This window comes from Vulpes lagopus, chromosome 1, assembly GCF_018345385.1.
Source record: "Vulpes lagopus strain Blue_001 chromosome 1, ASM1834538v1, whole genome shotgun sequence".
Taxonomy (NCBI): Eukaryota; Metazoa; Chordata; class Mammalia; order Carnivora; family Canidae; genus Vulpes; species Vulpes lagopus.
In genome coordinates this window covers 70,648,171-70,661,111 of record NC_054824.1, presented here as the reverse complement: position 1 = coordinate 70,661,111, position 12,941 = coordinate 70,648,171, and the positions used below count along the sequence as shown (strand labels likewise).

At 51.3% G+C, this 12,941-nt stretch overlaps 1 protein-coding gene across 6 annotated transcripts; it reads left to right on the top strand.

Annotated features, from left to right (window-relative positions):
• Window positions 1–22: 22 nt before the first annotated feature.
• BRD2 (bromodomain containing 2) lies at window positions 23–11,781 on the top strand. Of its 6 annotated transcripts, XM_041768258.1 has the most exons (14): window positions 1,411–1,658; window positions 1,797–1,869; window positions 2,785–4,094; window positions 5,686–5,989; window positions 6,595–6,732; window positions 7,218–7,356; window positions 7,449–7,663; window positions 7,756–8,130; window positions 8,627–8,755; window positions 8,952–9,203; window positions 9,308–9,573; window positions 10,182–10,486; window positions 10,801–10,923; window positions 11,034–11,781. In XM_041768258.1, the coding sequence occupies exons 3-14, from the start codon at window positions 4,066–4,068 to the stop codon at window positions 11,168–11,170; spliced, it is 2,412 nt and encodes an 803-aa protein (XP_041624192.1). In that variant the 5' UTR covers window positions 1,411–1,658; window positions 1,797–1,869; window positions 2,785–4,065; the 3' UTR covers window positions 11,171–11,781. The 6 variants fall into 6 exon arrangements, with proteins under 6 accessions (XP_041624185.1, XP_041624192.1, XP_041624201.1 ...); XM_041768251.1 differs by lacking the exons at window positions 1,411–1,658; window positions 1,797–1,869 and adding an exon at window positions 23–244; XM_041768267.1 differs by lacking the exon at window positions 1,797–1,869.
• Window positions 11,782–12,941: the final 1,160 nt, after the last annotated feature.

The window sequence follows — 12,941 nt, the reverse complement described above, 5'->3', positions numbered from 1 at the left end:
GGACGGCTGGCACGTGACCCGGGTCAGCCAATCTGAGTGTTGCTGACGTGGCGGCGCAGCCCCGACGATCTCCCCACCCCCCCAGCTCACTCGGGAAGGGAGGGGCTGGGGGTTACGCCCCCTCCCCCAACACAGCTTCGGTGTCCCGGGGGGGTGACACCCCGGATTACGTCCTCTTTCCCCCCTCCCCCCGCACCAAGCCGAGGGGAACGTTGGCTCCCCCCTGGAAGATTCCAGGTTCCAGGTGAGAAGGGGCCCTTGGGGGGGCGGGGATGTTGCTAGTTATTTAAAAGCTTAACCAATGGTGGGGAGTCCGGGGGATAATTCTTGGGGTTCAGAGAAGAACCTGAGGGTGGGAGGGTTTGTCCTTCAAACAGTTTACAGCCAATGGGAGCGTGAAGGGGGGCGAGCGGGAGAGGGCCCCTCAGATGGGGGAGGGGAATGGCCAACCTCGTGCCTCCGTACCAATTGGAGGGCAAAGGGGCGTGGGGGCGGTGTGTCCCCCCCCCCATTCCATTCGTCCCCTGGGGGTAGAGGAGTCCGGAGCCAGGTGAGGTTTCTTTTTGGCGGCCGGAGGAGAGAGGTGACCTAGAGGGCTGAGGAGTGGGAGTGGTGACCGTATCGCCTACTCTTGGATGTGAATGGGCAACCTAGGTTGTGAACTGAGATTGTTCCCGGGCGCCCACTCCCTGTCTCCCCAGACTCCGGAAGGAGCGTTTCTGTGCTTTTGTGTCAGCGGTAGGAAGCTCGCAGTCCCCACATGGCATGTTGGAGGTTACGCTTCGAGTCGCTTATCGAGTTTGTGTGCATTCACGTGGACACGGCCTGTGGAGCCTTCTGCACAAACCGTTGCCTCGGCGGGGTCTTAGAAGGCTCAGCATGTGTTACCCCAGGCCGGGGAGGGCTTACAGGCTGAAAGCTTGGGGTTCGCTTGGGAACAGAAGCCAAGCCCAAGGTGGGTGCGGGGAGGGCTGTAGAAAGCGTGGTTCAGACAGGAGTGAGTCTTAGGACCTGAAATGATTTCACAGCTCCCAAGGTTTCGGGTTTCTCCAGGGTGGCGTCTTCTGCCTCCTCCATCCCCTCCCCCATTCCTGAACAGTTCTCTCCTTGTGTACTGCGGGGGAGGGAACGAAAAGGAGGAGAGAGTTACTTTTCCAAATTCCTGACTAGCTGTTAGCCTCCCCTGTGACTCATGGGGGGGGGGGGGGAGGTTGGGAGGGAGCAGGGCGCAGTGATTTTCCGGAATGCGGGAAAGTAAGCCAGAGTAAGGTCTGGCTGCCCTTTCGCTTTCAAAGACCCAGCATTTTCGCGACCTCCTAAGTTTTTCTTCCCGGCCGGTCCCCCTAATGGGCCTCTGCAAACTTGCGAGGCCTCGGGTGGAGAACTGCAGATTTAGGAGGCTGGGCCACTAGGGGGAGGGGTGGGGGGAGGGGAGCAGGCCTCAGCAAAGTTGCTGTGTCATTGCCCTCCCTACTGCAGCCACCCGCGCCATCCCGCATGTACTTGTGGGGCCGAAGCCTGGTCCCTGCGTGGGGGAGCGCGGTGGTACTAGGGGAAGAGGCTTCCCTCCCGGTGTGCACTTCTCCCCGCAGGGTTTGCCCGACCGGGCTGGTCGAGAAGACGTGAGGTTGGCGGCCATTTTAGACGCAGTGACCGAGGTTAGGGCTCAAGAGCTCCTGCGAAAGGAGGGTGATGTGGTCGGAGCGCAAGGACCTAGGCCCTCACGAGCCTTTCCGGGGTGGAGGTGGAGGTGGAGGCGCTTACGTTCGTTGATTTACATTAATTTCCTTTCTCAGATATGCAGTCAGTTTTCTATCTTCGTATCCAGAGAAGGGGAGCTGGAGAGGGAGACCTCCCGCTAAAGCCCAGGTTGGGGATAATTCTCCCAGAAGGGGTGCGGGGGTTGGGCGGGGGGCCCAGAGACGGCTCGAGAGAGCCGGGTCTTGCATTCTCGATCTTGACTCCCAACATAGTCTAGCCCTGTGCGGGTAACCGAATTGTGGGGAAGTTAGTGAGTGGGTTGGGGGAGGGGGCGAGACTGAGCTCCCAAAATGGCTCCTGCCCCTCCTCGGAGGCGGACAGCCCGGGGGGAAGGGGAGGAGGGGAGAGAAAGGAGGGGGAGGGTTAATCTGAGCTGCAGCCGCCGCCTCCGCTCGCCCTCCTCCCTGGCGCTGACCGATGGACCGGCCGCTCCGTGGGGAGGACTCCGGACCCTCGTGGGGGGATGGGGGGCCCTGCCGCCCCCGAGGCGGAGGGACCCTAAGAGGGGGGATTCGGGCCTGCCCTCGGGGTTGGGGAGGGCCGGGAGCTTGGGAAGAGGTCTGAGCTCGTCAGAGGGGACCTCGCAGAACTTGTTTTTTCGGCTCTGAGCCGGACACCGGAATGAAGTTTGGGGCGGAGGTGGGTTTCATTTTACAGAGAAATGGGTATGTTTGGAGATTTTGCTCTCACTTTAGGGCTGCTGGGATTTTGCCGAGCAGGCGGATACTTTATGGGCAACTGTGAAGGGATTGGGGAAGTGCTTGGGTGTGCGTTTGGGGAATATCCTAGACTTGGTTGTCTTGTGGGTAAGCTAAGCCTTTGAGAGCCCGTGGATTCTTTGTGCCTTTGTCTTCCGATTATTTGACCTGGGGAAAGGGAAGGATTTTTTAGACTGCAGCAGGCCTGTATTTTTTATTGTGGAGCTCCAGAACGTTAGATCCTTTTGCTACGTTCGGGAGCCCTTAGTTCTCCGCCAGAGAGCAGGCCGCGGCTTCTAAGATGGCGTCTTCTTCCTCCTTTCAGATTGCTCACAGCAGCGGCCTCTTCGCCGAGAATCACCGCCCGCCAGGCGTCCTGCGGCCACACCCTGGCGGGCCCCGGCTGGCTACGCCCACGCGGCCCCTTCAGTCCCGTCGGCCTGGCCAATGGAGGATCTGCAAATGTCACGACCTGCCCGGGCTTGGCAGTCGCCGGTCGCACCGGGCCTGGACGCCTGGGAAGACTTTGTTGGAAGGGGAGGCGGGGAGAAGGCGCTGCACCCATGCCAGCCTCTCTCCCTGGAGTCGTCGAACCACAGCGCAGCCAATTGGCTCAGAGATGTGGCGGTTTGCCGGTTCCCTATGGGTCTATGCGGTACTCTTCTGCCTAGTGACTGACACCTTGGAAATGAAGCCTATGACGTCATCGCTCCAGCAAACCAATAGGAAACGCTCCCGCGGAGAGGTGTTCCGCCCCTTTCGGCTCTGCTTCTTCACGCGCGTGAGCGAGCGTGCGCGCGCGGAGGGGGTGGGGGAAATCTCGAACACGGTGGCGCGCATGAGCGGCGAAGCTCCTCCTCCCTGCCTATATATAAAGGGCTGGCGCGGGGCTCGGCGGCGCCATTTCGCGCTGGAGTGGAGCATCCTCTAGAACGAGCTGGAGGATTCTGCCTACTGATAGCCTTCGAGTCGTCGGGGGCCGCCATTGCAATCCACGTCCATCCGTTTGGAAATGGCCTTCGTCTCGGCCTATGACCGGTCCCGGCGGACAGTACAGACCCCATAGAAGCCCCCGACGCTCCCCTTTTTCGGGCCCCGCCCAATCCTCGGAGTCTGTCCACCCCCTCTACTCCGCCCTCAAGAGGATTTCAAAGATGGAGGCGGCGGCTCCCTAAACCACTTTTCGTGTTCATCCGCCTCCATCCGAGATCGAAACGGGACCTCGTCCGCTGCGGGCAGTCCCAGCAGGAAGAGGGGATCCTTGCAGATCAACAGCGGGCAGTATTGACGACGGTGTCCGGGATTGGGGGCCGTCCTAGTGTTTGAGGAGTCCGTCCCCCCTTGCCCGCCTCTGCTGAGGCCGCCGCCATTTTCTCGCTGTCCGCCTCCCGCGGAGCGCGCCAAGCTGCTGGGAGCTCTCCGAGAAGCAGCGGAGAAGACTGCTTTCGTGCCGGCCCGACGGGGGCGGGAGTTGTCGACTGGAGGGCCAAGGGCAGGGGCCCTCCACCCCCCCACTTCCCGGGTTATGCTGGACCGGGCGGTAAGGGGAACCGAGGCCACCCGGACTTTCCGCGGCTGAGGGCAGCGCCGGTTCCCCGTGGTCAGGATGCTGCAAAACGTGACTCCCCACAGCAAGTAGGTTCTCGCGATCCGCGTGTGGGAAGATGTTGGCTGCGGCACGGGGACGTGGAGCGTCGGGTTCGGAGGACGGACGGAACCGACTCTGGGCTCGTTGCTATTCCATGGCGCGACTGTTGGCTTGGGGGCTCGCGGAGGGGGTTGGGTGACGGTTTTGGAACGGTGGTCGAGGGTCAGGTACTGCGTATGGAGGGAGTACAGGTTGTCCATTTATACGTTACTTTTCTCGCCGTGGTCCAATCTAACCTAGTCGAACAGAGCTAGGTTGGCGGCGGAATGTAAAGGGAAAGGACAACGTTGAGTGGGTAGCCGGTCCTGCAGGTGGTGGGTCTGGTGTGTAGCAACGGTTTATCATAGGTCTTTCAGGGTGTTGAGTGGCCACATCAAGCACCTTATGGGGTTGCCATGGTGATAGAGCCTGACTGGCGACGGAGATGGCCAGAGTGGGGCAAAGGGATTACTTTTAGTCTATGGGTTTGTGTGTCCAGCCTAGGTCATTGAGTATTCTTTCAATGACTGAGTCAGTTTTGCGTTGAGGATTTGTTTGCATGCGTTTTCCTTGGAGGGGATGTTTTGGATAGCTCTGAGAGTTACATTCGGGGCAGGAGGGTGGAGCTAAGGATTTTAGTCCAGCTCTGCGGATGTAAACAATGAGATCTCCCATGTAGTGTTTGTAGTCCTGGGCCCTGGGATATCCCTGGTCGTGACTAGTAGAGAGAATGTAAGTTTGAAGCACTTTGGCTGTCGATTCCCAGAGTCTGGTGCTAGAGTGGGAGCCGTTAATGTAATTTTTTTGGCGGGGTGGTGGGTGGTCCATCACTATCCAGCTGAAATGTGCTGACCTTGACTGGGGACTGGGCCGGGTCTATTTTTGAGTCTTTTGGAGGAGGGAGAGGAATTCGAGTAATTTCTGGGGTCTGGCAGTTGGATTATTCCAGGCCCTGAAGTCTGACAAATGCCCCCCTTGTCTCAAAATATGTTGGTAAGGTTTTCCGTTAGGTTTCTGATTCATTCTCTACTAAAAATTAAACAGAGCTTGTGGGGAGGATGATGGTGTGTTCTCTTGTGCCCAGATGGATTCTTAGGTGTCTCATCAGCATTTTGTGAAATTTGCTTCCTATTTTGTTCCGCTTTTCACTCGTTTCCCTCAGGCTCAACCACCATGGCAACCACCAAGCCCCTAGTGAGGAGGAAGCTTGGGGCTTGTGCTTCTTTGCTCCACCCATTTTGCTTAAGTCCCATCCTGTAAAGCTCGTGGTTCGTAGATGCTTTGCTGTTATTCTATATGAGAAATTGTCTTGGGGCATTACTTTTAAAGGAGTGATAAATAAATAAATAAATAATAAAGCTTGTCAGAGTCTGTAAGGTGGAATCTGGATAAGTGTACTCAACATAGAGAAATAAAAAGTGGGGGAGGGGCAAGAACAAAATCTCCAGATTGTTGGGATATACTGGCTGTGGTTAAGATCCACTTCCATAAGCTTGATTGTTTCTCACCAAATTCAAAACCTGGATTTATTATGTAGTATAAGTGGCAGTACTGATTTTCATAAAATTACAACATCTAATTATGTCTCCCATTTCGCAGGCTCCCTGGGGAGGGGAATGCAGGGTTACTGGGGCTGGGCCCAGAGGCAGCAGCGCCAGGGAAAAGGATTCGGAAGCCTTCTCTGTTGTATGAGGGATTTGAGAGCCCTACGATGGCTTCAGTGCCAGCTTTACAACTGACCCCTGCCAACCCACCACCCCCGGAGGTGTCCAATCCCAAAAAGCCAGGACGGGTTACCAACCAGCTTCAATACCTGCACAAGGTGGTGATGAAGGCTCTGTGGAAACATCAGTTTGCATGGCCCTTTAGGCAGCCTGTGGATGCCGTCAAACTGGGTCTGCCGGTGAGTAGGGATACTGGAGTTGGGAGGTATTGGGAATGAAGAAGTATGTGTGTGAGTGGAGGTGGGCTGCTTAGTATAGGTGCTGCGGCCCCTAGGGAGTTCCCATCTCTCCTGTAGGGCAGGTAGCCACCAGATATCTGGATTCTTGGTCCTTTGTGATTATTGATCCAACCGCTTGCTATCTTGGCATCTCTCATTGTGCCCCCTCCATGTGTCCTTCCTTAACTTTGTGCCCTGGCTCCATTTTACAGATTCCCACCCCAGGTTGGGAGAGGACCACGGTGGCCAAAATTCTTAGCTTCTTCCTCTCCCTCATGCAGCCCATGGATAGCCAGCCCCAGAGGTAATGTTTCAGGATGGGAAACCTTGCAGAGTGGGTGGGAGATGGGTGGTTAGGGAAAGGCATAGATAGGGGCCTCCAACCGGGTGTTAAGAATCTCATTCCATTTTTTTCTCTGTCCTTAGTTTAATTGGGGCCGCAGTTTAGGGGAGTACGTATTTTGCATAGGGGATGTGTATGTGTGTGTGTGTGTGTGTGCTGGGGTCAGTAGTTTGTCTAGGAAAACTGGCATTTTCAGTGACTGATCTAGTGTTTCTTTCTTTAGGATTATCACAAAATCATAAAACAGCCTATGGACATGGGTACCATTAAGAGGAGACTTGAAAACAACTATTACTGGGCTGCTTCAGAATGTATGCAGGATTTTAACACCATGTTCACCAATTGTTATATCTACAACAAGGTGAGTTTTTTTTATATGTGTTTATTAATAGAGAGTGCTTATGTTATTGCTTATTTTGTTGGTATAATGTTTGAAGGTGTTCTCAAAGTAGGTAGGATCTAGAAAATCTGAGCTCCAAAGGATACCCCTGAGCACAGTGATGGGATGTGGCTTCAGAAATCTGAAGTTGAAGGTTATTTAAGTAGAACATTTTCATACTTGGGGATGATGACCCTGTTTCTCAAAAGAAATCTCCAGAGAGAGATTATTGCTGAGTAGAGCAGAATGTATTCTCCTTGAGAGTTTCATTCCCTTACATTTGAACTTTGCATATTGGACAATTGGGAGGATATGGAGATAAGCGGCCCAACCAGTGTGGTGGTTCTTAGTACTTATGACAAAGTTGGAGAGGTGATGGTAGTATTTGGACCTAGGAATAGGAATGCCTTTGAGAAAACTGGTGTGTCTGCCTTTAACTGGCATTTGAATCTTTTTGTTTCCTGTAGCCCACTGATGATATTGTCCTGATGGCACAAACATTGGAAAAGATCTTCCTACAGAAAGTGGCATCAATGCCACAAGAGGAACAAGAGCTTGTGGTGACCATCCCTAAGAACAGCCACAAGAAGGGGGCCAAATTAGCAGGTAGGAAGAATCACAGTTTTCCTAATGGAGATAAGATGGGGAAGATAACAGAACTAATCTTTTTTTTTCTCCCCCCCCCCCCCCCCCCCCAGCACTCCAGGGCAGCATCACCAGTGCCCACCAGGTGCCGGCTGTTTCTTCTGTGTCTCACACAGCTCTATATACTCCACCACCTGAGATACCTACCACTGTCCTCAACATTCCCCACCCATCAGTCATCTCTTCTCCCCTTCTCAAGTCGTTACACTCTGCTGGACCCCAGCTCCTTGCCGTCTCTGCAGCTCCCCCAGCCCAGCCCCTTGCCAAGGTACAGATGTGTGGATTTCTTTGGGGAATGGGAAGGGAAAGGTCTTGGATGAGGTGGACCCTAAAAGGCTCACATCTTGTTTTTCTCTACAGAAAAAAGGCGTAAAGCGGAAAGCAGATACTACCACACCTACTCCTACAGCCATCCTGGCTCCTGGTTCCCCAGCCAGCCCCCCTGGGAGTCTTGAGCCTAAGGCAGCACGTCTTCCCCCTATGCGTAGAGAGAGCGGCCGCCCCATCAAGCCCCCACGCAAAGACTTGCCTGACTCTCAGCAACAACACCAGAGCTCCAAGAAAGGAAAGCTGTCAGAACAGTTAAAACATTGCAATGGCATTTTGAAAGAGTTGCTCTCTAAGAAGCATGCTGCCTATGCCTGGCCTTTCTATAAACCAGTGGACGCTTCTGCTCTTGGCCTGCATGACTACCATGACATCATTAAGCACCCCATGGACCTCAGCACTGTCAAGGTACCCACTGCATGGGGCAGATGGGATGCTCAGGCAGTGATTGGAACTTTGGGTTCAATAAAACAATCAGTGACTTCTTACAGGCACACGGCAATCTTGATTCTTGGTATTTTATTTTTAAAAACAACGGGACAGGAGGTTAAGTACTTGATAATAGTATATTTTTGGGAGTTGAAAACTGTATGGTGAGTTTTGTTTTCAAAGCAATACTAATGTCTAAGTGCTATTTAGGAGAATTGGGTTAGGGGAGTAAGGGATTGGAAGGATAGGCCACCCATCCACCCCTATCACTTAGAAATGGTTTTTTTTTCTAGACGTAGATATTTCTTCAACCCACCCAAATTCCTTTGACTTCACACTTGAACCCCAGGGCATAGATCTTTAAGGTCATCCCTACTGTGCTCTCGAGAGAGGGCTACTCTTGCGGTGTCTGGGGTTGGCAGGGAAAGGTGAGTCTTCCTGCCTGTGCAGCTTCTGATGCTGCCTCCTTCTGCAGCGGAAGATGGAGAATCGTGATTACCGGGATGCACAGGAGTTTGCTGCTGATGTGCGGCTTATGTTCTCCAACTGCTATAAGTACAATCCACCAGACCACGATGTTGTGGCCATGGCACGAAAGCTACAGGTGAGTGTCACAGTTGGAATTTGAAGAACAAATGAGTCTGGGGTAGGGAGCTTTTTGTCCTCTGCTGTACCACCTTATTGTGAGGCTCTCCCAGTATATACAGTTTGTAAATTGGAGCTGTACCATGACACTGGGTGGCTGGGTATAATCGGGGGACCATTCACTAGTGTGGTTCTGAGGATGCCTTTTTCCCTAGGATGTATTTGAGTTCCGTTACGCCAAGATGCCGGATGAACCACTGGAACCAGGGCCTTTACCAGCCTCTACTGCCTTGCCACCTGGGTTAGCCAAATCCTCTTCAGAATCCTCCAGCGAGGAAAGTAGCAGTGAGAGCTCTTCTGAAGAAGACGAGGAAGAAGACGAAGAAGAGGAGGAGGAAGAAGAGGAGAGTGAAAGCTCGGACTCCGAGGAAGAAAGGGCTCATAGACTGGCTGAACTACAGGAGCAGGTATCTTGTCACTCGGTTTATTTTGTGAAGTTGTTTATTTTCTTTGTTACTCCTTTTATTCTGCTTTATTTTTCTGATTGTACATCTGAATTTTTGGTCTCCAGCTTAGGGCAGTACATGAACAACTGGCTGCCCTGTCCCAAGGCCCAATATCCAAGCCAAAGCGGAAGAGAGAAAAAAAAGAGAAAAAGAAGAAACGGAAGGCAGAGAAGCATCGAGGCCGAGCTGGGGTTGATGAAGATGACAAGGGATCTCGGGCACCCCGCCCGTCTCAGCCCAAGAAGTCCAAGAAAGCGAGTGGCAGTGGGGGTGGCAGTGCTGCTACACTAGGTCCCCCTGGCTTTGGACCTTCTGGAGGAAGTGGTACCAAGTAAGTTATAAGAGAGCAGGAAGCAGAGACCAGCTTGGCTATTACTATAATCTCAGGGTGGAGTGTGTGTGTGTGTGTGAAGTTTTATCTAAGCCAGAGGTCAACAAATTTTTAATTGGCAAGGTAACAAGTACTGATTTTGAGAACTGTAGAGTTCCAAAGTTAGTTCACCCTGGTGGAATAATGCAAAAGCAGCCATAGATGTTATGGAAGCATGGGTTTAGAACTATTCTAATAAAACTGTATTTACATGAAAACTAGTGACTAGCCAGATTTGTCTTCTAGTTTGTCTATTCCTTCTCTCTGCACCAATAAATGTGTAGTTTTTCTTGTTTTCCACAAGTAGTAGTTTAGGGAGCAAAAAGATGAGTTTCTGTCAGTATACCAACATCTAGTTCTCAAAGCCCAAGATAAATGTAAAGTGCTTGACATGTGAGAAGGTCTATTCTAGTATCTCAACTCTAATTGGCTCACCATTACCCTTTTCCCTTGTGGGAAAACTGAAGCTTCACTCTGGCAGGAAATTAAGACTTCTGGATTTAAATAGTGGGAATGTGTCGGGAGAGATTAGTGATGCTTCCCTAATTGATAATTTTTTGCCTATATAGACTGCCCAAAAAGGCCACAAAGACAGCCCCACCTGCCCTGCCTACAGGCTATGATTCAGAAGAGGAGGAAGAAAGCAGACCCATGAGTTACGACGAAAAGCGACAGTTGAGTTTGGACATCAACAAATTACCTGGGGAGAAATTGGGTCGAGTTGTGCACATAATTCAGGCCAGAGAGCCCTCTTTGCGTGACTCAAACCCAGAAGAGATTGAGATCGATTTTGAAACCCTCAAGCCATCCACGCTTAGAGAGCTTGAGCGATATGTCCTTTCCTGCTTACGAAAGAAACCTCGAAAGCCCTATAGTGAGTATGAAAATGACTCTTTAGCACATTAATCCAGAAATCCTCAAGTAATTCTGAGGACAGTGCAGAAGAGGGTACTAGGGTATGCTTGCAGTCCTGATTGTCCACTTCTGAAGGTGTGGGGATTTGTTGGTTTCCTGATCAGGAAAGGAACTTTGCCGAAGGGAAACTGGGGGAAAATTAGGAAGACAAACCATGAGAGACTCCTGACTGGAAAACAAAGGATTGCAGAAGGTGGGGGGGGGGGGGCATAGGGTGACTAGGTGACGGGCACTTTATGGCAATCCTTAGACCTGGAATGTTTCTTACTCTAGCCATTAAGAAACCTGTGGGAAAGACCAAGGAAGAGCTGGCTTTGGAAAAGAAGCGGGAACTAGAAAAGCGATTACAAGATGTTAGTGGGCAGCTCAATTCCACCAAAAAGCCTCCCAAGAAAGGTAAGTATTCCTGTAGGTACTATAGATTCACCACATCCCCCTTTCTTGACTCTTTCTTTGACAAATGGAGATCAGACTTGTACAATTTACCCTTCAATTTTGTTACGCAGCAAGTGAGAAAACTGAGTCCTCGTCGGCGCAGCAAGTAGCAGTGTCACGCCTCAGCGCTTCCAGCTCCAGCTCAGATTCCAGCTCCTCCTCCTCATCATCCTCTTCTTCAGACACCAGTGATTCAGACTCAGGCTAAGGGGCCAGGCCAGATGGGGCAGGAGGCTCCGCAGGACCGGACCCTTATACCACCCTGCCCTGCCCCTTCCCCCCCTTTGCTGTGATACTTCCTCATCTCCTCCCCCCTCCCTCCCACTGTAGGAGAGCTGGCTCTGCAAGGGGGAGGGGTGCAGGGACATTTACTGAAGGAGGGACTTAAATGGACAAAGTAAGATGGAGTTCCCAGCCCCATTGAGAGTGACCTCTTGGGCATAGAGCCCCCATTCGAAATGACTGGGGGCGGGGCACGGGTACAGGGTGAGAGTGGGCAAAGGCCCTGATCCAGGGTTAACCTGAGGCCATAGCTGCCCTGTTCACTTGTAAAGGCCCTGTTTTGAGGTTGTTTGTTCTAATTTATTTTAAGCTAGGTAAGTCTGAGGGGTGTGGGGCCATGGTCCCCTCGGCCTCCATGGGGAGGGAAGAAGGGGGAGCTCTTTTTTTACGTTGACTTTTTTTTCTACTCTGTTTTCCCTTTTCCTTCTGCTCCATTTGGGGCCCCTGGGGGTTTCAGTCATCTCCCCATTTGGTCCCCTGGATTGTCTTTCTTTGTCTGTTGATTCTAACTTGTAAATAAAGAAAATATTATTCAAATTTTGAGTTACCGTAATAATGTTTGCTTTGTAGTGTTTCAAAAGGAACGTAATAGAGTATTGAGGAAAATATTTTTGAAGTGAGGAAAGGGGAAGAGACATCTTGTGGTTGGATTGCCTTAGTTGTTACCCCAGTAGTAGGCTGTTGGCTGTGCTGATAAGTCAGTTCATTTACTTTATGTAAAGTGAATCCTAAATAACACTCAGGTTCATGGTTTGTTCTGGTTTAGTGTTTGGTTTTGTTGTTAAGATTCATTTATTTAAAGAGAGCACAAGTGGGAGGGGCAGAGGAAGAGCAAATCAATCCTAAGCAGACTCTACACTGATTGCCAAGCCTGACTTAGGCTCAGTCTCCCAACCTGAGCTGAAACCAAGGGGTGCTTAACCAGTTGCACCGCTCAGGTGCCCCTGGTCTGGTTTAAATAGAGGAAAAGCTAAGGTGTCTGGCTCATTTGATACTTTCATTAAGTTTAGGATTCAGGGTTTAAGATGGGTTCTTGAGGTTTTTTTCCTTTACATAAAATTCTGTATGTATGGATTGTCTTCTGAATACACTTGAACCAAATGTGAATAGAATGAAAACTAACCACAACAGCAGGTGTTTTTGTGTTCTGCATCTGACTTGAGAAGGCAGTTGTGCTTACTTTTATAAGCTTTGGCCTCAAATTCCAGATTTATGGCCCTCGGGCACAGTACATTAATAGAACACAATACAGCAATTTTTTGCCAAATCCAGATCACAATCCCTCTCCATAAACTTAATCCCTTGTCTTGCTGAGGAAGGAGTCTAGTTCAGGGAACTGAGACACGTGGGTTCTGGAACTGGGGACTTAAAAGACATTATAGCTTAGTATAATAGGCCACTGCAAAAAATGAACTTGGAAGTGTAAGGGCTAGGAATTTTTTTTTTTTCTTTAAGATTTATTTATTCAGAGAGAGAGGCAGAGACTGGCAGAGGGAGAAGCAGGCTCCATGCAGGAACCCCGACGGAATCTATCCTGGGTCTCCAGGATCACACCCTGGGCTGCAGGCAGCGCAAAACCGCTGCACCACCGGGGCTGCCCTAGGAATTGTCAATGTAGAGGAAATATTCTGCTCTGAATAATGTTGCTAGAAAGGAGAAAGTACAGGGTGGAATCTGATTTGGAGATGGTAGTAAAA

What these genes read in the sequence shown, in the direction of transcription:
- BRD2 (XM_041768251.1), top strand. Translation starts at nt 4,066, where the DNA reads ATGCTGCAAAACGTGACTCCCCACAGCAA. An exon ending in CCGTCAAACTGGGTCTGCCG is followed by an intron (nt 5,990 to 6,594) that starts GTGAGTAGGGAT and finishes TTCTTTCTTTAG; the next exon opens with GATTATCACAAAATCATAAA. An exon ending in CCATGGCACGAAAGCTACAG is followed by an intron (nt 8,756 to 8,951) that starts GTGAGTGTCACA and finishes CTTTTTCCCTAG; the next exon opens with GATGTATTTGAGTTCCGTTA.